The sequence below is a fragment of the Pseudophryne corroboree genome, chromosome 2 (genome assembly GCF_028390025.1).
Source record: "Pseudophryne corroboree isolate aPseCor3 chromosome 2, aPseCor3.hap2, whole genome shotgun sequence".
Lineage (NCBI taxonomy): Eukaryota > Metazoa > Chordata > Amphibia > Anura > Myobatrachidae > Pseudophryne > Pseudophryne corroboree.
Window position 1 is genome coordinate 814,618,593 of NC_086445.1, and position 25,864 is coordinate 814,644,456.

At 43.5% G+C, this 25,864-nt stretch overlaps 1 protein-coding gene across 1 annotated transcript in view; it reads left to right on the forward strand.

The window, feature by feature from the left end:
* The window catches only part of LOC135049799 (EF-hand calcium-binding domain-containing protein 4B-like), a 227,427-nt gene that overhangs the window by 49,361 nt on the left and 152,202 nt on the right, over positions 1-25,864 (forward strand). Inside the window, exons 4-6 of the mRNA XM_063955674.1 lie at positions 262-433; positions 5,126-5,272; positions 7,197-7,287. Of these exons, the coding sequence (XP_063811744.1) occupies positions 262-433; positions 5,126-5,272; positions 7,197-7,287 (410 nt within the window). The remainder of the gene's footprint in view (positions 1-261; positions 434-5,125; positions 5,273-7,196; positions 7,288-25,864) is intronic.

The window sequence follows — 25,864 nt, forward strand, 5'->3', positions numbered from 1 at the left end:
ATCGTTAGGTACTATTTCCTAACCTAACGATCTATCATACTCCTGGAGCTGCCTGGGAGCAGCCGGAACAGCTGTGGGGAAAATCGTAAGGATGCTGGTCATCCTAATGTGTGGCCACCTTAACACAGGTTTTCTGCTGTTACTGATGCTCTGGATCATGATACTAGAGGACAGGACGCTGTTTATAATGTTTGTATTTTGTCTAAAAGAAAAAAGTTATGTTGCCTTTAATCAAGGCTTCTGGTTTTTTGTTTTTTACAGAAAATTTTATGAATTCAGGTAGCGGTCAATGGAATCAAAAAAGAAAAAGAAAATCTACAAAAAGAATCACAGAGTTTCCTCACTCTCCATCATTAGAGGAAGCAGACACTGAAGAAAAAAAACAATTTAAGTCCTTTATGGAACATCTGGGAGCGCACAATGTTTTTGAGGAGTATGTATTCACTGCTTCTGGAGTTTACTTGCTTACCAAATGACTATTTACATACATCAGTCTATGTGAATTTGCCTTGTATCCATGTCATCTGATTTTGTTCTTATTTGCTGTCGCTAGAGCCGACCCTAGGCATAGGCAATCTAGGAAAATGCCTAGGGCATTTGGAATGCCTAGGGGCACAAGTAGCTTATGCTGATTAAAATAATATGTAGCATGCCTATATTCTGTGTGCGATTGTGGCTGTATCTGCATACAAAATGCCACGTTACAGTGTATTCCTGGAAATCACTGTAACGTAGCATTTCGTATGCAGATACAGCCACAGTCACACATAGAATATTTGCATGCCACATATCATTTTAATCAGCAGAAGCTGCTTGTGCATCCTAGTCACATAGCAATGCATTTAAAGCAAAAAAAGTTGCCCAGCATTAGCAGAGCTGGCTGGAAGCTGAAAGCTGACTCACGCCAGGCCAGTGGCGTATCTATAATGGGTGCAGTGTGTGTGGTGCACACAGGCCCCTGGGCCTTTCTGGTGTCCCGGTGTGGGTCCCCTCCTCTCCCGAGTCCCGTAGCTGGCACTGTGCCAGATTCTCAAGCGCTCAGACAGAGCGCTAACAGCGCTGCTGCTAGCTACAGGACGGCAGAGGAGGGGGCCCACACCCAGAGACTGCACACAGGTCCACTCCTCTCTAGATATGCCCCTGCGCCAGGCATCTCCTGCTGCATGACGTATTGAGGCAAAATGTATGAGGACATCTTGCAGAGGCAGAGATCACAGTGTTAGCGGCCGTGTGAGTGCTGTGTGTGTGTGGGTTGATTGTGCAATAGTGTTCGGCATATGTGTAAGGGGCATTATGTATATCATGTGTATAAATGCATTAATAATGGGCGGCATATGTGTAAGGGGCACTATGTGTGTCATTATGTACATAAGAGCATTACTAATGTATAGCATATGTGTAAGGGGCATTATGTGTGTCATTATGTGTATAAGGGCATTAATAATGGGGGTAATTCCAAGTTGATCGCAGCAGGAAATTTTTTAGCAGTTGGGCAAAACCATGTGCACTGCAGGGGGGGCAGATATAACATTTGCAGAGAGAGTTCGATTTGGGTGGGTTATTTTGTTTCTGTGCATGGCAAATACTGGCTGCTTTATTTTTACACTGCAATTTAGATTGCAGATTGAACTCACCACACCCAGATCTATCTCTATCTGCACATGTTATATCTGCCCCCCCCCCCCCACCCCCCTGCAGTGCACATGGTTTTGCCAAACTGCTAAAAAATTTCCTGCTGTGATCAACTTGGAATTACCCCCAATATGCGGCATATGTGTAAGGGGCATTATGTGTATCATTATGTGTATAAGGGCATTAATAATGTGCGGCGTACTGTATATGTAAGGGACATTGGGCCTAATTCAGACATGATCGCAGCAGCAACATTTTTCTCTAATGGGAAAAACCATGTGCACTGCAGGTGGCGTCGATATAACATGTGTAGAGAGAGTTAGATTTGGGTGGGTTATTTTGTTTCTGTGCAGGGTAAATACTGGCTGCTTTATTTTTACACTGCAATATAGATTTCAGTTTGAACACCCCCCCACCCAAATCTAACTCTCTCTGCACATGTTATACAGTATCTGCCCCATCTGCAGTGCACATGGTTTATTCCATTATAGAACAATTTTGCTGCTGTGATCAGGTCTGAATTAGGCCCCTTATGTGTATAAGGGCATGAATAAAGGTTGGCAAATGTGTAAGGCGCATTATGTTTATAAGGACATTAATAATCTGTGTCATATGTGTAAAGGGCTTTATTGTGTGGTATTAGGAGTATAAAGGCATTACTATTGTATGGCATTTTGTGCATAAGCTGCTCTACTGTGTGGCGTAACGTATAGACAGGGCACTACTGTGTGTAGTCCAATGTAAATAAAGAGCAATATGGTGTGATGTAATGTGAGTAAGGGGCACTACTGTGAGAAATAACGTACATAAGGTGAAGTGGTACTACAGTGTGATGTAACGTGAATAAGGGACACTATCGCATGATATAATGTGAATAAAAGTTGCACTACTGTGTGTCGTAATTTGAATTTGGTGTACTATTGTGTGGCCATGCCCCTTCCCAGCAAGAACACGCCCCTTTTCCCCTTTTGTGTGCACTGTTCCTATTTAAAAAATAGGGGGTAGGAGCACCAAAATGAGGCCTGCTATGGGTGAGGGGTGATGGTGCTGGGAAAGGGGTGCTGGGTCAGAGGTGGAAATAGCGGTGGTGCTAGGGGGCACCTGCCAAAATCTTGCCTAGGGCATCATATTGGTTAGGGCCGGCTCTGGCTGTTGCCGTTTAATTATTCTGATAACTTTCATGATTATTCAAGACTTATGGCTCCCATACATCAGCGACATATTGCTGCTACTGTATTTGCTGATCCCGATCATGTTTAAAAATTGGTCAGGATCAGCAGATCGGGTATTTGGGGCCTCTCATGTATGTGGGCCATTAGTCATACACTTTTTATTGCATGCAGGGCGCATAACTAGTATTACAGATTATACTAGATAGTCTTAGTTAGCTCATCATAAAGAAAAAATTATCCTTTCATAAATAACACAAAGGGGTATATTCAATACCTGTCGAATCCTTTCCGACTGAAATGATCCGACACATCAGTATTCGATGAGTAGCCAAATCAGACTGTCGAATTTGGCCACTCCTGCTTCCATGAGCGAGGAGGTCGCTACTTGGGAGCAGAGAACTGCGCAAAGAGGACACGTCTGGAAGTTCCTAAAAACCGAGGCATCGCTGGCAACCTGGACGCCGAGCACAGATGGGGACAGCGGGGAACAGGTGGGAGAGATGCAGGAGAGCTTGCGGATCGCAAGGAGGGAGCGAACCACGGAGAGCAGTGAGGCAGAACATTGGTCCCGGGGCAGGTAAATACTTGCTGCCTGTCCCCCCGGTGCTCTGTTCCCTCCCCGTGCCCTCTCCACCCCTACACTGATCACCATAACACAGGGCGCCATGGGGTGCAGCACTGACCCCCCCCCCCCCCCCCGCCTCAGTCTCCCTAGGCCAGCGTCAGCCTCTGCAAGCTGCCTTCAAAAGTCGGTGAGCGATCGGGAGGGGGGGTGCCCCTGCCCCCACACAGACAACAACCCCGTCTCATCTCCCCGGTTCCGACTATGTCAATCCGACTTTAAAAAAGTCGGATTGACATTGTTGGAACCGGGCCAAAACCTGTCGGATTTGGCGGCAGAACATGTGGATCCGTGGCTAATCTGTCAATCCACGTCGGCATTCAATAGGTCAGAACCCCTTCCGACCTAAACCTGTCGGAAACTGCAGTCTTTCTGACAAGACGGCAGTTTCAGACAGGTATTGAATACACTCCAAATTCTTTCTACTTTATATTATTACCAAAACATAAATTAAATTACTGCAAGTTCGTTAACTCCATTTTGCAACTTTTACCCACTAATGGTTTCCAATTTAGGTTTACTGTTTTTCTTAGATAAATGAGCAATCATTGATTTTGTCTGAAATAAGAATATTTTCAGATAAAGTAGACATAGAAAATTATTATTTTTGTTCTCATTAGATCTTAATTAGCTACAAAATCAATTTAAGGCTGCAAGTGTATTTCTAAAGCTAGGTACTCACTGTTCAATTATTAGCCCGATTTGCCAATAATTGGGTGATCAGCCTGATATATTGCATCGTGTGTAGGGCTAGGCACGATCGTTTCAGTGATAAAACAGAATAATCCTAGCCACAAACACACTCCTTTGATTATCCAATAGGTCAGTCTTGCAGTGAGGGATCATTCTCAATATTCTCACCATATTTCCTATGATTTTTCATGACCATGACATCCTCTCTGTGGACGAACATATGCATACAGTATGTGTGGTGTGACAGAAAATGTGTAAATTATAAAGTAAATCACTTATCGTGTAGCATAGATATTGGGACCTTCGATTTGCAGAAAACTCAAACCGGTTGTCGGTTAGATCAAAAAATCTCATAATGTATAGCTAGCGTAACTGTTAATAAAAAATAACATCACTGTGTGTCCCAGTTACACTTATGCAATATTACAAGATGAAAAGAGGTGTACCCTTACTTTATTTTAAGGTCCATTAATTTATAATGTAATTATGTAGACATATATAGGGCGAGATGTACTAAGCAGTAATGAGAGTGAAGAAGTGAGCCAGTGGAGAAGTTGCTCACGGCAACCAATCAGCAGTTCTGTGTTATTTTATATTGTGCAAATTATAAGTGTTACTTCAATGCTGATTGGTTGACAAGGGCAACTTCTCCACTGGCTCACTTCTCCGCTCTTTTCACTGCTTTGTACATCTCCCCCACAGGGTTATATTTACTAATGTGCAGGTTTTTAGAAGTAGAGCTATTGCCCATAGCAACCAGTCAGAATCTACTTATCATTTACCTAGCACCTTCTAGAAGATAATAGCTATAATCTGATTGGTTGTTATGGGCAACATCTCCACTTCTAAAAACACACACTTTAGTAAATAATATACCTCATAATGTCTGCAAATAAATACCACCATATACTGTATGTCTCCAAAAGAATGTTATCATCTTATAGGCAAAATAAGAAAACAAAAAAACAATAACACCTAGAAATCTATTATATCTTCATTATTTAAGTGAAAGTGAAATTTGGAAACTGTGGACCAGGCTCAGTCTTGAGGAACCTCATTTGCTGGAGAACCTAGAAGAATTCTTGGAAAAAGTGACAAACCAAATCAAAGAAGCCAAAACAGAAAAGGAAACTCTGGAGATTATGTTAAAAAAGTAAGTCAAATAGAATAATGATTTTAATTAAATACCTGCACCTTTTCCTAAAGCATAGACCTCAAGCAAAAAAATATACAATATGCCCTCTGTTAGTGCTCCCACACAGTTCAACCAATGACATTTAATTTTGCTGACAATGTAAAATCACTTGTTTTGAGTAAACCAGGGACACGGGGATTAAGTTGTGATTCATGTATATATAACTACATTATTAAAGTGTAAGTTCTATGGCTTTGCTACTATATTTTTCACAATCCTTATGTTGAAGATATACTGTACAAAGAAAAAGGAAAAATGCAGATGCACTCCTTTATTGTGTGTGTTTTTTTTTTTTTCTCTCCATTGCTCGCTTCCACCCCACCATGTGTTTTTCCGGTAATGTTTACCTCCACTGATTGCACACCTTGCCATTGTGCCCTACATGCAGGGTACATCATACTACTACATAAGCATCATTTTTCCCATATATGAACTTGGCCCTTGTATGGCTCACCTACCACAGTGTAACCTTCAAAGTGCGCCCAACATGGCTGCCCCATATGGTACACTTGTGGATGGGATGAAAAATACATGGACCTTGTGGTTTTGTTGGAACCCTACTCTAAACTGTAGGACTCTGAAATCACCCCCATTTTGTGTCATCTCTTCTAGGGGTGGACTATTCCACCCTGGGTAATCCTACGCTGAGCGCCCAAGATGGCTGCCGCACTTGGTACCTTATGAGGGTGGAATACACAAACCTTGGAAGTTATTACCCAAAATGCCTACACCAATCCTGCGTTATGTTTTCTGTGTGCTTAAGGTTTTCTTTTATATCTGTGTTGCTTATCTATTGCTGTATTACTTAAATCCTCTGTATCATGTGTATTGTTTTTTATGTCTGTAAAGTGCCTTGAGTCCTGTTGGAGAAAGAGCGCTATATAAATAAAATTATTATTATTATTATTATTATTATTATTATAGAAATAAGCACGGTTAATCAGAATAATTATAATAAACTACAATCTAACACAGAGCAAAACTGAGGTGCTTAGTGGGCCCAACTACCACGACCAGGTGACTTCATCTGGTAGGTCCCTAACACTAAGGTTCAAGTCAAGGGCACGGGACTCCCAATTAGGATGGGCAGTCCAAGGTTTTCCCTCCACATGTTGAAGCTATACACCAGAGTCACATTTAATTAAAACAGTAGAAATTGCTACAACATTTTACAAGTCTCTTCTTCACTAATTCCTGCACTGATCACTTTCTGGCAATAAACAGGTTAGCTCATTACAGCAGAGCTTTGCAATCATGTAATGGCACAAAACCACAAAACTAGGCCATGTATAGGCCTCAGAGCTCCACTATGACCTGCAATACCTTTCTTATGTTTAATATGGGATATCTTATTTCACAACTTTCATTTTGAATGACAGGAGCTACATTCACCAAATGTACATGCTGACATTTCAACCATGTAAGGATCTATTTTACAGGTGTTTCCACGCATATTAATTTTGCATGTGTACAGGCACTTTTAGAAGCTATCAATCTCTTCCAACACTAAACATTGCTATCCAATGTTAGATAATTGAAGTTAGACATCCAGCGTCACCCATCAATAGCTTGCACTCCTTTCTACAATAACTGTATTTGGGCAGCAGTCACTGACACCAGACCTGAGAGTACGTCCTTTTCCTTACCTGTCCTGACTCCTCCCACTGCCCATCACCACACTGCTAATAATGGCTAATACTGATAACTGCTACGACACACACCTCCTTTTTCAATCAGTTATTGCAAAGTATTGTAATGGGAGCTAGTGAAATTAGTGAGAAATCAAGTTAGAAAGACAGACAAAAAACTTGTCTTTGCCTTCTGTTGTTCTCTCCTCAGCCCTACACTTCTGTATTATATCTATTTATGTCTCTCATGACAGGAGGATTGCTGAACATAATGAAGAGGTACAGCATTTATATGAGGAGATGGAACAGCAAATGTCTGAGGAGATAAAGAAATTAACTAATGAGGTATCTTTTGCCCTCAAATATACTGAGCGTTATTCATGCTGCTCAAAAATAAGACATTTAGAAAAAAAATGGTACTGTGAAGTTTACATTGTGCTAGTAGTTATCACCACTGAATAAAAGTTGGTTCGTTTCCCTTTTGCCCATATATATATATATATATATATGTATGTATATATATATATATATATATATAAAAGTCCAAAGGCGGCACTCAGAGACTGTTAACACCTGGGTAAAACGTGCATAAAAGCCCTGCAGGGTGTGCTTTACTGTGTAACGTTTCGGGGACTAATACCCCTTCCTTTGTCTGAGGAAGGGGTATTAGTCCCCGAAACGTTACACAATAAAGCACGTCCTGCGGGGCTTTTATGCACATTTTACCCAGGTGTTAACAGTCTCTGAGTGACGCCTTTGCCTTTGGACTTTTGTATACACGGGGGGTTCACCCCAGAGGAAGGCACCAGAACCGGGTATTGTGAGTCTGGAGTGCCGAGCAACATTGCAGTCTATATATATATATATATATATATATATATATATATATATATATATCTATATCTTCTAATTAGAGATGAGCGGGTTCGGTTCCTCGAGATACGAACCCCCCCGAACTTCACCTATTTTACGCGGTTCGCCTCGGATCTTCCCGCCTTGCTCGGTTAACCCGAGCGCGCCCGAACGTCATCATCCCGCTATCGTATTCTCGCGAGATTCGTATTCTATATAAGGAGCCGCGCGTCGCCGCCATTTTCACTCGTGCATTGGAGATGATAGCGAGAGGACGTGGCTGCGTTCTCTCAGTTTCTGTGTTCAGTGTGCTGCAAATATCTGTGCTCAGTGTGCTGCAAATATCTGTGCTCAGTGTGCTGCAAATATCTACGTTCTCTGCCTGAAAAACGCTCCATATCTGTGCTGCATTGTAGTATATAGTAGGAGGACAGTGCAGAATTTGCTGACCACCAGTATATATATAGCAGTACGGTACAGTAGTCCATTGCTCTACTTCTGTGTCGTCAAGTATACTATCCATCCATACCTGTGCTGCATTTTAGTTGTGCGCAGTATATAGTAGGAGGACAGTGCAGAATTTTGCTGACCGCCAGTATGTATATAACAGTACGGTACAGTAGTCAATTGCTCTACCTCTGTGTCGTCAAGTATACTATCCATCCATACCAGTGCTGCATTGTAGTTGTGCGCAGTATACAGTAGGAGGACAGTGCAGAATTTTGCTGACCACCAGTATATATATAGCAGTATGGTACAGTAGTCCATTGCTCTACCTCTGTGTCGTCAAGTATACTATCCATATGTGTGCTGCATGTGCTGTTTGGGGACTATTTTTTAAATCTGCCATCCTGTCTGACACTGCAGTGCCACTCCTAGATAGGCCAGGTGTTTGTGTCGGCCACTTGGGTCGCTTAGCTTAGCTATCCAGCGACCTTGGTGCACCTCTTTTTTTCTTTGCATCATGTGCTGTTTGGGGACTATTTTTTAAATCTGCCATCCTGTCTGACACTGCAGTGCCACTCCTAGATGGGCCAGGTGTTTGTGTCGGCCACTTGGGTCGCTTAGCTTAGTCACACAGCTACCTCATTGCGCATCTTTTTTTCTTTGCATCATGTGCTGTTTGGGGACTATTTTTTAAATCTGCCATCCTGTCTGACACTGCAGTGCCACTCCTAGATGGGCCAGGTGTTTGTGTCGGCCACTTGGGTCGCTTAGCTTAGCCATCCAGCGACCTTGGTGCACCTCTTTTTTTCTTTGCATCATGTGCTGTTTGGGGACTATTTTTTGAAGTGCCATCCTGTCTGACACTGCAGTGCCACTCCTAGATGGGCCAGGTGTTTGTGTTGGCTACTTGAGTCACTTAGCTTAGTCATACAGCGACCTTGGTGCAAATTTTAGGACTAAAAATAACATTGTGAGGTGTTCAGAATAGACTGGAAATGAGTGGAAATTATGGTTATTGAGGTTAATAATACTATGGGATCAAAATGACCCCCAAATTATATGATTTAAGCTGTTTTTGAGGGTTTTTTGTAAAAAAAACATCCGAATCCAAAACACACCCGAATCCGACAAAAAATTTTCAGGGAGGTTTTGCCAAAACGCGTCCGAATCCAAAACACAGCCGTGGAACCGAATTCAAAACCCGAAAAATTTCCGGTGCACATCACTAATTCTAATATATATGACTACAACTACATTGTAACCAGTATAGTGCACCTAACATGGCTGCCTCGTCTGGTATCGTGTGCCGAATGAAAATTTAACTTGCAAGGATCTTGCCGTATATTCTTATCTCTGCCATTATGAGTCTTCAATTTTAGGTATTATCTTTCCTGCCCAGTATAATCATATGTAATATGTCTAACATGGCTGCCACACCTGGAAACCTCATGGGTGGGATGAATAATTCCTGCAATGGATGACCCAGAATGGCTCCCATGAAAAGCCACAGTATAACTCTTTTTTATGCTTATGGATTTTGTACCATATATGTTTTCATAACGTGTTAATTGCCTTGAGTTCAAAAAAATATCATGTCTTCTTGAAATAGAAATTTCAGAAAGGACTATTTATTTTTAAATGAAACACAAATGCATATCTTTGACATAGGGTCAGGGTTGGACTGGCCCACAAGGGTACAGGGGAAATCCACAATGGGCCCCACTGCCTGGGGGCCCCAACTTCTCTTAAAGGGATCAAGATCCAGTCTGTTTACTTAATTATACTGTACATAGGTTGCCTTATATTGCCCAGGACTATGGTGTATTTTCTACAGTGCATTGCTTTTATTAATCTGGTTCATTATCATGCATGCACACCATTAAACGGCATTCTCCCGGTGGGCCCATCATGCCCCAATCCAACACTGTATAAGGTTACCACCATCAAGTGTGCCAGAAGGATGGGGGCATAGTCACACAGTCATCCCCCATTAAAGTGCTTGTATGCACAGCCTGGGAGGAGGCAGGCCTTTTGTACATCCAGATCACTATATTAATTATATAATAGGAAAAAGGTTTTCAGAAAAAGGAAGAGAGAGAGAGGGACAGGGAAGAAAATTCTAAATTCTACAAGCAGTAGAACAAACACCAGGGCAATAGTAAAAGCAGATGGAGCAAACAAGATGGAGTAAATAAAATAAAAACCAAACAAACAAACCCCCAATATGAAACATAAACACCTCTTCAGACAGTGCTTAGCATCTAATATAAGACAGAGTGTGCCTTGAGGACCATGGTTGGGAAACAAACAGTCCAGGTTTTAAGGATATCCATGCTTGAGTGCAGATGCTTAAATCAAAATAACTGAAGTTATACTGTGGCTATCCTTAAAACCAGGACTGTTATTGTGCCCTAAGGGGATGTAGTTAATATCCCAGCAGTCACCAACCTGACTGTCAGAATACTGACACCGGTATCCCAATGGTCAAATCCCGTCGGTAAGTACTGAGGTTACAGTTAGGTTTAGGCAACGGGGGGAGGGTTAGGGTTAGGCAGTGCAGGTGAGGGGGTGATTAGGGTTAGGCTGCAGGTGGGGTGGGTTAGAGTGAAGATTAGGGTTAAAATACTCATCGGGATTTGAACACAAATAACAACAGATGAACCACTTATCAATATCAGTTGTATGTGCAAATTTATCTTCCTCCAACTTTTACTTTGTGAACACTATGCAACCCATTTGCAGAAAGGAACATATGTAAGATCAAGTTTCCATCCATAATCAGTATCACAAAGGTCTTCATTGGCACAATTGTGAGTTCAGCTTGTTATCACACAGAACAAATCCTGTCTGTGTAACCTGAACAATAAGCTCTGTCTTTCCATTTTTTTGATGCATTTACAATTTTTATTTCTTCTACAGTTACTTGTATGTTTATTTGCAGTATTCACAAACATCTTCATGCACATGCTGAACCTATATCATTTTGTCTTTACCCACTTGTAAATCCAGTCTGAATCACCTTTGCTTTTTGCTTACCCTCTCATGTCCTCTCATTTCTAACACCTCCTTCAACTTCAATTTATGCAACTACATATACTGTCTGCTGTAACCAAATTTTAATGCCACTGAACCCTTCCAACACTATCCTTTCACCTGCATTTCTGCAATCCTACTGCTCTATTCATCTTACAACCACCACTCCTATTTCCAAGAACAACAGTAGCGCTGAATGGTCATAAATGAGAGAGGTAGATCAAAAACATTAAACACATTTTAATATATCATAAAAAATGTATAAACATACATGTATAAAAAGATTTTTGGAGTAAAATATGAAAAAAGAAGATATCTCAAGTGAGCTGTGCCCCTCTCAGTTCCAATATAAAAATGGATATAGGAAGTTTATTTAACCTGTTCCAAATTACAGTCCGCTTGGTCCTGAATGACCTGTGTAAAACACAACCATGTAAGATAGTTACCACCAGCAGTTCTCAAGGCGTTTAAGCGGTTGGCACCAGCAAAAGGCTTTCTCTTGGTTGGCTGTGTAGAAATGTTCCACGATAGGAGAAACTCTCCTAAAACAGGGTCCGGATTCGTGCAGTGTTGGGGACTTGGTCCAGGTGTCGATCCTCCAGAAGTTGGATATGTAGAGAGTGGGCATAAACAGCAGATCTCACCGACGCGTTTCATTGCGTTCACGCAACTTTTTCAAGGTGTTAACAGTATTGCTGTTCAGGGTTTATAAACCCCTTCAATATGGCTGCTCATTTGCATGTGTAATTAGTTATGACCATCCTCTCTCATTATATGACCAAATAATGACAGACAACAAAATGCACAGTAAAACTAATTAAAAGAACCATCTCATATATAATATATGTAATATATACTCAGAATGTATTTAAAAAAATCCGGTCACATGACCATTATCCTGCATAAAGCTAAATGGTGAAATGAAAAACCCGGAGTGGTGAATGGAAAAGCCCCCTATATTCCCCTTTTCCATTCACCACTCCGGGTTTTTCATGGATCAGACATATACTTGGCACTGTTAAACTTGAGAAACACTCCCCGAGATGGACTTCCATCCCCTGCGCAGTGCCTATTAGCATGGCGCACCCGCACAGGCATCCCAATGGCAAAGCAGCTCCTGCAACTCAGAGTAGAGCCACAGGTACGGGAGAACATCAGCAAGCACAGAATGGCTGCCAGAGCTTCTTATGACAGATCAGCACACTGCCTGCCACCACTGTCTCCAGGCCAGCCTGTCCGCATGCAAACCTAGCAAGGGTTTTACAAAATGGCAGTGGTTCAGCATCCTGCAGGTCGTCCAAATAGCTACGTGGTACAGTCTGATAATGCCCTCTATGAACGCAACCGCCGCCATCTGTTAAGTGTACCTGAAGAAAGCTCTACACAGCCTGACTCATCAGTTTCTACCACAGCTGCAACCAATGTTAGTGATGATTCGCATTGCATGGACAGTCCTTCCTCAGAGACCACTTCTGAAGATAATAGAGCCATCTGGTGTCACAGCGGACATGCCTATAGTGTACCATTACCAGATCGGGCCGTGTGTCCAAACCCAACCCAAAGTTCCAAGACTTTATTGTATAATGTCTTTTCTTTTGTTCACGCCTAACATTGCCACATTGTTACATTTGTTTCATCTAAGTTCTGCATATTTCCAGTTTGAAAGGGGGATGTAAATGCATGCTGTGCATCATGGGAGATGATGTCATGCCGAGGTGACTCACTTACTGTTTGTCTCCTGTTACTTCCACTTGGTGTCTGGCTCATGCTGAGAAAAGACCTATATTACACTGATGCTACAAGTGTCGCCCTGATTATGTTGTTACACATCTACACTATGAATCAATAAAGCTACTACAAAGCCTATAGAAGTCCATTAAAGAATTACAGTGCATCCAGAAAGTATTCACAGCACTTCACTTTTTCCACATTTTGTTATGTTACAACCTTATGCCAAAATGGAATAAATTCATTTTTTCCTTTAAAATTCTATGCACAATACCCCATAATGACAATGTGAAAAAAGTTTATTTTTGAGATTTTTACACAGCCTTTGCCATGAAGCTCAAAATTGAGCTCAGGTGCATCTTGTTTCCACTGATCATCATTGAGATGTTCCTACAGCTTAGCTGGAGTCCACCTGTGGTAAATTTGGTTGATTGGACATATTTTGGAAAGGCACACACCTGTCTATAGAAGGTCCCACACTTGACAGTGCATGTCTGAGCACAGACCAAGCATGAAATCAAAGGAATTGTCTGTAGACCTCCGAGACAGGATTGTCTCAAGGCACAAATCTGGGGAAGGGTACAGAAAAATATCTGCTGCTTTAAAGGTCCCATTGAGCACATTGGCCTCCATCATCCATAAATTAAAGAAGTTCAAAACCACCAGGACTCTTTCTAGAGCTGGCCGGCCGTCTAAACTGGGCGATTGGGGGAGAAGGGCCGTATTCAGGGAGGTGACCAAGAACCCAATGGTCACTCTGTCAGAGCTACAGCATTCCTGTGTGGAGAGAGGAGAACCTTCCAGAAGGACAACCACCTCTGCAGCAATCCACCAATAAGACCTGTATGGTAGAGTGGCCAGACGGAAGCCACTCCTTAGTAAAAAAAAAAGTACATGGCAGCCCGCCTGGAGTTTGCCAAAAAGCACCTGAAGGACTCTCTGACCATGAGAAACAAATTTCTCTGGTCTTATGAGATAAAGATTGAACTCTTTGGCATGAATGCCAGGCGTCATGTTTGGAGGAAACCAGGCACCGCTCATCACCAAGCCAATACCATCCCTACAGTGTAGCATGGTGGTGGCAGCATCATGCTGTGGGGATGTTTATCAGCGGCAGGAACTGGGAGACTAGTCAGGATAGAGGGAAAGAAGAATGCAGCAATGTACAGAGACATCCTGGATGAAAACCTGCTCCAGAGTGCTGTTGACCTCAGACTGGGCGATGGTTCATCTTTCAGCAGGACAACGGCCCTAAGCACACAGACAAAATATAAAAGGAGTGGCTTCAGGACAACTCTGTGAATGTCCTTGAGTGGCCCAGCCAGAGCCCAGACTTGAATTCGATTGAGCATCTCTGAAGAGATCTGAAAATGGCTTTGCACCGACGCTTCCCATCCAACCTGATGAAGCTTGAGAGGTGCTGCAAAGAGGAATGGGCGAAACTGCCCAAAGATAGGTGTGCCAATACTTGAGGCTGTAATTGCTGCCAAAGGTGCATCAACAAAGTATGGATCAAAGGCTGTGAATACTTATGTACATGTGATTTCTTAGTTTTTTATTTGTAATAAATTTGCAAAAATCTAATTTTTCACGTTTTTATTATGGGGTATTGTGTATAGAATATTGAGGGGGGGGGGAATGAATTTATTCCATTTTGGAATAAGGCTGTAACATAACAAAATGTGGAAAAAGTGAAGCGCTGTGAATACTTTCCGAATGAACTGTATATTAGGACTCATCAGCAAGGATAGGTCGTCTTACTGAAATGGAGTGTCACACCATATTTCTGACATATAGTTGCACTAGTGCTGTTCAAAATAGAGATGAGCGGGTTCGGTTCCTCGGAATCCGAACCCGCCCGAACTTCAGGTTTTTTTACACAGGGCCGAGCGACTCGGATCTTCCCGCCTTGCTCGGTTAACCCGAGCGCGCCCGAACGTCATCATCCCGCTGTCGGATTCTCGCGAGGCTCGTATTCTATCGCGAGACTCGGATTCTATATAAGGAGCCGCGCGTCGCCGCCATTTTCACACGTGCATTGAGATTGATAGGGAGAGGACGTGGCTGGCGTCCTCTCCGTTTAGACTAGAGTACTAGAGAGAGACACAAATTTTGGGGAGCATATTATTAGTAGAGATGAGCGCCGGAAATTTTTTGGGTTTTGTGTTTTGGTTTTGGGTTCGGTTCCGCGGCCGTGTTTTGGGTTCGACCGCGTTTTGGCAAAACCTCACCGAATTTTTTTTGTCGGATTCGGGTGTGTTTTGGATTCGGGTGTTTTTTTCAAAAAACCCTAAAAAACAGCTTAAATCATAGAATTTGGGGGTCATTTTGATCCCAAAGTATTATTAACCTCAAAAACCATAATTTACACTCATTTTCAGTCTATTCTGAATACCTCACACCTCACAATATTATTTTTAGTCCTAAAATTTGCACCGAGGTCGCTGTGTGAGTAAGATAAGCGACCCTAGTGGCCGACACAAACACCGGGCCCATCTAGGAGTGGCACTGCAGTGTCACGCAGGATGTCCCTTCCAAAAAACCCTCCCCAAACAGCACATGACGCAAAGAAAAAAAGAGGCGCAATGAGGTAGCTGACTGTGTGAGTAAGATAAGCGACCCTAGTGGCCGACACAAACACCGGGCCCATCTAGGAGTGGCACTGCAGTGTCACGCAGGATGTCCCTTCCAAAAAACCCTCCCCAAACAGCACATGACGCAAAGAAAAAAAGAGGCGCAATGAGGTAGCTGACTGTGTGAGTAAGATAAGTGACCCTAGTGGCCGACACAAACACCGGGCCCATCTAGGAGTGGCACTGCAGTGTCACGCAGGATGTCCCTTCCAAAAAACCCTCCCCAAACAGCACATGACGCAAAGAAAAAAAGAGGCGCAATGAGGTAGCTGACTGTGTGAGTAAGATAAGCGACCCTAGTGGCCGACACAAACACCGGGCCCATCTAGGAGTGGCACTGCAGTGTCACGCAGGATGTCCCTTCCAAAAAACCCTCCCCAAACAGCACATGACGCAAAGAAAAAAAGAGGCGCAATGAGGTAGCTGACTGTGTGAGTAAGATAAGCGACCCTAGTGGCCGACACAAACACCGGGCCCATCTAGGAGTGGCACTGCAGTGTCACGCAGGATGTCCCTTCCAAAAAACCCTCCCCAAACAGCACATGACGCAAAGAAAAAAAGAGGCGCAATGAGGTAGCTGACTGTGTGAGTAAGATAAGCGACCCTAGTGGCCGACACAAACACCGGGCCCATCTAGGAGTGGCACTGCAGTGTCACGCAGGATGGCCCTTCCAAAAAACACTCCCCAAACAGCACATGACGCAAAGAAAAATAAAAGAAAAAAGAGGTGCAAGATGGAATTGTCCTTGGGCCCTCCCACCCACCCTTATGTTGTATAAACAGGACATGCACACTTTAACCAACCCATCATTTCAGTGACAGGGTCTGCCACACGACTGTGACTGATATGACGGGTTGGTTTGGACCCCCCCAAAAAAAGAAGCAATTAATCTCTCCTTGCACAAACTGGCTCTACAGAGGCAAGATGTCCACCTCATCATCATCCTCCGATATATCACCGTGTACATCCCCCTCCTCACAGATTATCAATTCGTCCCCACTGGAATCCACCATCTCAGCTCCCTGTGTACTTTGTGGAGGCAATTGCTGCTGGTCAATGTCTCCGCGGAGGAATTGATTATAATTCATTTTAATGAACATCATCTTCTCCACATTTTCTGGATGTAACCTCGTACGCCGATTGCTGACAAGGTGAGCGGCGGCACTAAACACTCTTTCGGAGTACACACTTGTGGGAGGGCAACTTAGGTAGAATAAAGCCAGTTTGTGCAAGGGCCTCCAAATTGCCTCTTTTTCCTGCCAGTATAAGTACGGACTGTGTGACGTGCCTACTTGGATGCGGTCACTCATATAATCCTCCACCATTCTTTCAATGTTGAGAGAATCATATGCAGTGACAGTAGACGACATGTCCGTAATCGTTGTCAGGTCCTTCAGTCCGGACCAGATGTCAGCATCAGCAGTCGCTCCAGACTGCCCTGCATCACCGCCAGCGGGTGGGCTCGGAATTCTGAGCCTTTTCCTCGCACCCCCAGTTGCGGGAGAATGTGAAGGAGGAGATGTTGACAGGTCGCGTTCCGCTTGACTTGACAATTTTCTCACCAGCAGGTCTTTCAACCCCAGCAGACTTGTGTCTGCCGGAAAGAGAGATCCAAGGTAGGCTTTAAATCTAGGATCGAGCACGGTGGCCAAAATGTAGTGCTCTGATTTCAACAGATTGACCACCCGTGAATCCTTGTTAAGCGAATTAAGGGCTCCATCCACAAGTCCCACATGCCTAGCGGAATCGCTCCGTGTTAGCTCCTCCTTCAATATCTCCAGCTTCTTCTGCAAAAGCCTGATGAGGGGAATGACCTGACTCAGGCTGGCAGTGTCTGAACTGACTTCACGTGTGGCAAGTTCAAAGGGCATCAGAACCTTGCACAACGTTGAAATCATTCTCCACTGCGCTTGAGACAGGTGCATTCCACCTCCTATATCGTGCTCAATTGTATAGGCTTGAATGGCCTTTTGCTGCTCCTCCAACCTCTGAAGCATATAGAGGGTTGAATTCCACCTCGTTACCACTTCTTGCTTCAGATGATGGCAGGGCAGGTTCAGTAGTTTTTGGTGGTGCTCCAGTCTTCTGTACGTGGTGCCTGTACGCCGAAAGTGTCCCGCAATTCTTCTGGCCACCGACAGCATCTCTTGCACGCCCCTGTCGTTTTTTAAAAAATTCTGCACCACCAAATTCAAGGTATGTGCAAAACATGGGACGTGCTGGAATTTGCCCATATTTAATGCACACGCAATATTGCTGGCGTTGTCCGATGCCACAAATCCACAGGAGAGTCCAATTGGGGTAAGCCATTCCGCGATGATCTTCCTCAGTTGACGTAAGAGGTTTTCAGCTGTGTGCGTATTCTGGAAACCGGTGATACAAAGCGTAGCCTGCCTAGGAAAGAGTTGGCGTTTGCGAGATGCTGCTACTGGTGCCGCCGCTGCAGTTCTTGCGGCGGGAGTCCATACATCTACCCAGTGGGCTGTCACAGTCATATAGTCCTGACCCTGCCCTGCTCCACTTGTCCACATGTCCGTGGTTAAGTGGACATTGGGTACAACTGCATTTTTTAGGACACTGGTGAGTCTTTTTCTGACGTCCGTGTACATTCTCGGTATCGCCTGCCTAGAGAAGTGGAACCTAGATGGTATTTGGTAACGGGGGCACACTAACTCAAGAAATTGTCTAGTTCCCTGTGAACTAACGGCGGATACCGGAGGCACGTCTAACACCAACATAGTTGTCAAGGCCTCAGTTATCCGCTTTGCAACAGGATGACTGCTGTGATATTTCATCTTCCTCGCAAAGGACTGTTGGACAGTCAATTGCTTGGTGGAAGTAGTAAAAGTGGGCTTACGACTTCCCCTCTGGGATGACCATCGACTCCCAGCAGCAACAACAGCAGCGCCAGCAGCAGTAGGCGTTACACGCAAGGATGCATCGGAGGAATCCCAGGCAGGAGAGGACTCGTCAGAATTGCCAGTGACATGGCCTGCAGGACTATTGGCATTCCTGGGGAAGGAGGAAATTGACACTGAGGGAGTTGGTGGGGTGGTTTGCGTGAGCTTGGTTACAAGAGGAAGGGATTTACTGGTCAGTGGACTGCTTCCGCTGTCGCCCAAAGTTTTTGAACTTGTCACTGACTTATTATGAATGCGCTGCAGGTGACGTATAAGGGAGGATGTTCCGAGGTGGTTAACGTCCTTACCCCTACTTATTACAGCTTGACAAAGGCAACACACGGCTTGACAAATGTTGTCCGCATTTCTGTTGAAATACTTCCACACCGAAGAGCTGATTTTTTTTGGTATTTTCACAAGGCATGTCAATGGCCATATTCCTCCCACGGACAACAGGTGTCTCCCCGGGTGCCTGACTTAAACAAACCACCTCACCATCAGAATCCTCCTGGTCAATTTCCTCCCCAGCGCCAGCAACACCCATATCCTCCTCATCCTGGTGTACTTCAACACTGACATCTTCAATCTGACTATCAGGAACTGGACTGCGGGTGCTCCTTCCAGCACTTGCAGGGGGCGTGCAAATGGTGGAAGGCGCATGCTCTTCACGTCCAGTGTTGGGAAGGTCAGGCATCGCAACCGACACAATTGGACTCTCCTTGTGGATTTGGGATTTCGAAGAACGCACAGTTCTTTGCGGTGCTTTTGCCAGCTTGAGTCTTTTCAGTTTTCTAGCGAGAGGCTGAGTGCTTCCATCCTCATGTGAAGCTGAACCACTAGCCATGAACATAGGCCAGGGCCTCAGCCGTTCCTTGCCACTCCGTGTGGTAAATGGCATATTGGCAAGTTTACGCTTCTCCTCCGACAATTTTATTTTAGGTTTTGGAGTCCTTTTTTTACTGATATTTGGTGTTTTGGATTTGACATGCTCTGTACTATGACATTGGGCATCGGCCTTGGCAGACGACGTTGCTGGCATTTCATCGTCTCGGCCATGACTAGTGGCAGCAGCTTCAGCACGAGGTGGAAGTGGATCTTGATCTTTCCCTAATTTTGGAACCTCAACATTTTTGTTCTCCATATTTTAATAGGCACAACTAAAAGGCACCTCAGGTAAACAATGGAGATGGATGGATACTAGTATACAATTATGGATGGACTGCCGAGTGCCGACACAGAGGTAGCTACAGCCGTGGACTATTGTACTGTACTGTGTCTGCTGCTAATATAGACTGGATGATAATGAGATGTAGTATGTATAAAGAAGAAAGAAAAAAAAACCACGGGTAGGTGGTATACAATTATGGACGGACTGCCGAGTGCCGACACAGAGGTAGCTACAGCCGTGGACTACCGTACTGTGTCTGCTGCTAATATAGACTGGTTGATAATGAGATGTAGTATGTATAAAGAAGAAAGAAAAAAAAAACCACGGGCAGGTGGTATACAATTATGGACGGACTGCCGAGTGCCGACACAGAGGTAGCTACAGCCGTGGACTACCGTACTGTACTGTGTCTGCTGCTAATATAGACTGGATGATAATGAGATGTAGTATGTATAAAGAAGAAAGAAAAAAAAAAACACGGGTAGGTGGTATACAATTATGGACGGACTGCCGAGTGCCGACACAGAGGTAGCTACAGCCGTGGACTACCGTACTGTACTGTGTCTGCTGCTAATATAGACTGGATGATAATGAGATGTAGTATGTATAAAGAAGAAAGAAAAAAAACCACGGGTAGGTGGTATACAATTATGGACGGACTGCCGAGTGCCGACACAGAGGTAGCTACAGCCGTGGACTACCGTACTGTACTGTGTCTGCTGCTAATATAGACTGGATGATAATGAGATGTAGTATGTATAAAGAAGAAAGAAAAAAAAACCACGGGTAGGTGGTATACAATTATGGATGGACTGCCGAGTGCCGACACAGAGGTAGCTACAGCCGTGGACTACCGTACTGTGTCTGCTGCTAATATAGACTGGTTGATAATGAGATGTAGTATGTATAAAGAAGAAAGAAAAAAAAACCACGGGTAGGTGGTATACAATTATGGACGGACTGCCGAGTGCCGACACAGAGGTAGCTACAGCCGTGGACTACCGTACTGTACTGTGTCTGCTGCTAATATAGACTGGATGATAATGAGATGTAGTATGTATAAAGAAGAAAGAAAAAAAAACCACGGGTAGGTGGTATACAATTATGGACGGACTGCCGAGTGCCGACACAGAGGTAGCTACAGCCGTGGACTACCGTACTGTACTGTGTCTGCTGCTAATATAGACTGGATGATAATGAGATGTAGTATGTATAAAGAAGAAAGAAAAAAAAACCACGGGTAGGTGGTATACAATTATGGATGGACTGCCGAGTGCCGACACAGAGGTAGCTACAGCCGTGGACTACCGTACTGTGTCTGCTGCTAATATAGACTGGTTGATAATGAGATGTAGTATGTATAAAGAAGAAAGAAAAAAAAAACCACGGGTAGGTGGTATACAATTATGGACGGACTGCCGAGTGCCGACACAGAGGTAGCTACAGCCGTGGACTACCGTACTGTACTGTGTCTGCTGCTAATATAGACTGGTTGATAATGAGATGTAGTATGTATAAAGAAGAAAGAAAGAAAAAAAAAACACGGGTAGGTGGTATACAATTGCCGACACAGAGGTAGCTACAGCCGTGAACTACCGTACTGTGTCTGCTGCGACTGGATGATAAATAATGATATAAAAAATATATATATATCACTACTGCAGCCGGACAGGTATATATTATATAATGACGGACCTGCTGAGTTTTTTATTTTATAGAATAAAAAAACACCACACAAGTCACACGACGTGTGTTTAACTTTTACAGGCAGACATTCACAATACAATATAGTATACTATATACTGGTGGTCAGGTCACTGGTCAGTCACACTGGCAGTGGCACTCCTGCAGAAAAAAAGTGTGCACTGTTTAATTTTAATATGTACTCCTGGCTCCTGCTATAACCTAACTGCTCCCCAGTCTCCCCCACAATTAAGCTGTGTGAGCACAGTCAGATATTATACATAGATGATGCAGCAGCACACTGGGCTGAGCACAGATATGGTATGTGACTGAGTCACTGTGTATCGTTTTTTCAGGCAGAGAACGGATTATATTAAATAATATAAAACTGCACTGGTGGTCACTGGTCAGTCACTAGTATAACTAACTAATACTATCAGCAAAATTCTGCACTCTCTGTCTGAGTACTCCTCCTAAGCTCCAGTAAATGAAGTGTCACTGTCTCACTCTGTCACTAGTATAACTAACTAATACTATCAGCAAAATTCTGCACTCTCTGTCTGAGTACTCCTCCTAAGCTCCAGTAAATGAAGTGTCACTGTCTCACTCTCACTCTCCTATCTATTTCTTCTCGAAACGGAGAGGACGCCAGCCACGTCCTCTCACTATCAATCTCAATGCACGTGTAAAATGGCGGCGACGCGCGGCTCCTTATATAGAATCCGAGTCTCGCGATAGAATCCGAGCCTCGCGAGAATCCGACAGCGTCATGATGACGTTCGGGCGCGCTCGGGTTAACCGAGCAAGGCGGGAAGATCCGAGTCGCTCGGATCCGTGTAAAAAATCATGAAGTTCGGGCGGGTTCGGATTCCGAGGAACCGAACCCGCTCATCTCTAATTATTAGGAGGAGTACTACTTGCTGCTGATAGTGTGACCAGTGACACCAGTTTAATTAATCCGTTCTCTGCCTGAAAAAAAACGATACACAGTGTGACACAGTCACATACCATATCTGTGCTCAGCCCAGTGTGCTGCATCATATGTAATACTGTATATCATTATCTGACTGTGCTGAGTGCTCACTGCTCACACAGCTTAATTGTGGGGGAGACTGGGGAGCAGTTATAGCAGGAGTACATATTTTAAGTACAGTGCACACTTTTGCTGCCAGAGTGCCACTGCCAGTGTGACTGACCAGTGACCACTGACCACCAGTATTGTGATTGTCTGCTGACCACCAGTATATTGTGATTGTCTGCCTGAAAAAGTTAAACACTCGTCGTGTGGTGTTTTTATAAACGCATTCTGCAGACAGTGTCCAGCAGGTCCGTCATTACATAATATATACCTGTCCGGCTGCAGTACTAGTGTGATATATATATATATATTTTAATTTGATCTCATTATCATCCAGTCTATATTAGCAGCAGACACAGTACGGTAGTCCACGGCTGTAGCTACCTCTGTGTCGGCAGTCGCTCGTCCATCCATAATTGTATACCACCTACCCGTGGTTTTTTTTTTTCTATCTTCTTGATACTAGTAGCTTACTTTAGGAGTCTGCAGTGCTGACAGACAGTGTCCAGTAGGTCCGTCATTATATAATATATACCTGTCCGGCTGCAGTACTAGTGTGATATATATATATATTTTAATTTTATCTCATTATCATCCAGTCTATATTAGCAGCAGACACAGTACGGTAGTCCACGGCTGTAGCTACCTCTGTGTCGGCAGTCGCTCGTCCATCCATAATTGTATACCACCTACCCGTGTTTTTTTTTTTTTTCTATCTTCTTGATACTAGTAGCTTACTTTAGGAGTCTGCAGTGCTGAGTCTGACAGACAGTGTCCAGCAGGTCCGTCATTACATAATATATACCTGTCCGGCTGCAGTACTAGTGTGATATATATATATATATTTTAATTTTATCTCATTATCATCCAGTCTATATTAGCAGCAGACACAGTACGGTAGTCCACGGCTGTAGCTACCTCTGTGTCGGCAGTCGCTCGTCCATCCATAATTGTATACCACCTACCCGTGTTTTTTTTTTTTCTATCTTCTTGATACTAGTAGCTTACTTTAGGAGTCTGCAGTGCTGACAGACAGTGTCCAACAGGTCCGTCATTACATAATATATACCTGTCCGGCTGCAGTACTAGTGTGATATATATATATATTTTAATTTTATCTCATTATCATCCAGTCTATATTAGCAGCAGACACAGTACGGTAGTCCACGGCTGTAGCTACCTCTGTGTCGGCAGTCGCTCGTCCATCCATAATTGTATACCACCTACCCGTGGTTTTTTTTTTTCTATCTTCTTGATACTAGTAGCTTACTTTAGGAGTCTGCAGTGCTGAGTCTGACAGACAGTGTCCAGCAGGTCCGTCATTACATAATATATACCTGTCCGGCTGCAGTACTAGTGTGATATATATATATATTTTAATTTTATCTCATTATCATCCAGTCTATATTAGCAGCAGACACAGTACGGTAGTCCACGGCTGTAGCTACCTCTGTGTCGGCAGTCGCTCGTCCATCCATAATTGTATACCACCTACCCATGGTTTTTTTTTTCTATCTTCTTGATACTAGTAGCTTACTTTAGGAGTTTGCAGTGCTGACAGACAGTGTCCAGCAGGTCCGTCATTACATAATATATACCTGTCCGGCTGCAGTACTAGTGTGATATATATATTTTAATTTTATCTCATTATCATCCAGTCTATATTAGCAGCAGACACAGTACTGTAGTCCACGGCTGTAGCTACCTCTGTGTCGGCAGTCGCTCGTCCATCCATAATTGTATACCACCTACCCGTGGTTTTTTTTTTCCCCTATCTTCTTGATACTAGTAGCTTACTTTAGGAGTCTGCAGTGCTGAGTCTGACAGACAGTGTCCAGCAGGTCCGTCATTACATAATATATACCTGTCCGGCTGCAGTACTAGTGTGATATATATATATATATTTTAATTTTATCTCATTATCATCCAGTCTATATTAGCAGCAGACACAGTACGGAAGTCCACGGCTGTAGCTACCTCTGTGTCGGCAGTCGCTCGTCCATCCATAATTGTATTCCACCTACCCGTGTTTTTTTTTTTTTCTATCTTCTTGATACTAGTAGCTTACTTTAGGAGTCTGCAGTGCTGACAGACAGTGTCCAGCAGGTCCGTCATTACATAATATATACCTGTCCGGCTGCAGTACTAGTGTGATATATATATATATATTTTAATTTTATCTCATTATCATCCAGTCTATATTAGCAGCAGACACAGTACGGTAGTCCACGGCTGTAGCTACCTCTGTGTCGGCAGTCGCTCGTCCATCCATAATTGTATACCACCTACCCGTGGTTTTTTTTTTTCTATCTTCTTGATACTAGTAGCTTACTTTAGGAGTCTGCAGTGCTGAGTCTGACAGACAGTGTCCAGCAGGTCCGTCATTACATAATATATACCTGTCCGGCTGCAGTACTAGTGTGATATATATATATATTTTAATTTTATCTCATTATCATCCAGTCTATATTAGCAGCAGACACAGTACGGTAGTCCACGGCTGTAGCTACCTCTGTGTCGGCAGTCGCTCGTCCATCCATAATTGTATACCACCTACCCGTGGTTTTTTTTTTTCTATCTTCTTGATACTAGTAGCTTACTTTAGGAGTCTGCAGTGCTGACAGACAGTGTCCAACAGGTCCGTCATTACATAATATATACCTGTCCGGCTGCAGTACTAGTGTGATATATATATATATTTTAATTTTATCTCATTATCATCCAGTCTATATTAGCAGCAGACACAGTACGGTAGTCCACGGCTGTAGCTACCTCTGTGTCGGCAGTCGCTCGTCCATCCATAATTGTATACCACCTACCCGTGGTTTTTTTTTTTTTCTATCTTCTTGATACTAGTAGCTTACTTTAGGAGTCTGCAGTGCTGAGTCTGACAGACAGTGTCCAGCAGGTCCGTCATTACATAATATATACCTGTCCGGCTGCAGTACTAGTGTGATATATATATATATTTTAATTTTATCTCATTATCATCCAGTCTATATTAGCAGCAGACACAGTACGGTAGTCCACGGCTGTAGCTACCTCTGTGTCGGCAGTCGCTCGTCCATCCATAATTGTATACCACCTACCCGTGGTTTTTTTTTTCTATCTTCTTGATACTAGTAGCTTACTTTAGGAGTTTGCAGTGCTGACAGACAGTGTCCAGCAGGTCCGTCATTACATAATATATACCTGTCCGGCTGCAGTACTAGTGTGATATATATATTTTAATTTTATCTCATTATCATCCAGTCTATATTAGCAGCAGACACAGTACTGTAGTCCACGGCTGTAGCTACCTCTGTGTCGGCAGTCGCTCGTCCATCCATAATTGTATACCACCTACCCGTGGTTTTTTTTTCCCTATCTTCTTGATACTAGTAGCTTACTTTAGGAGTC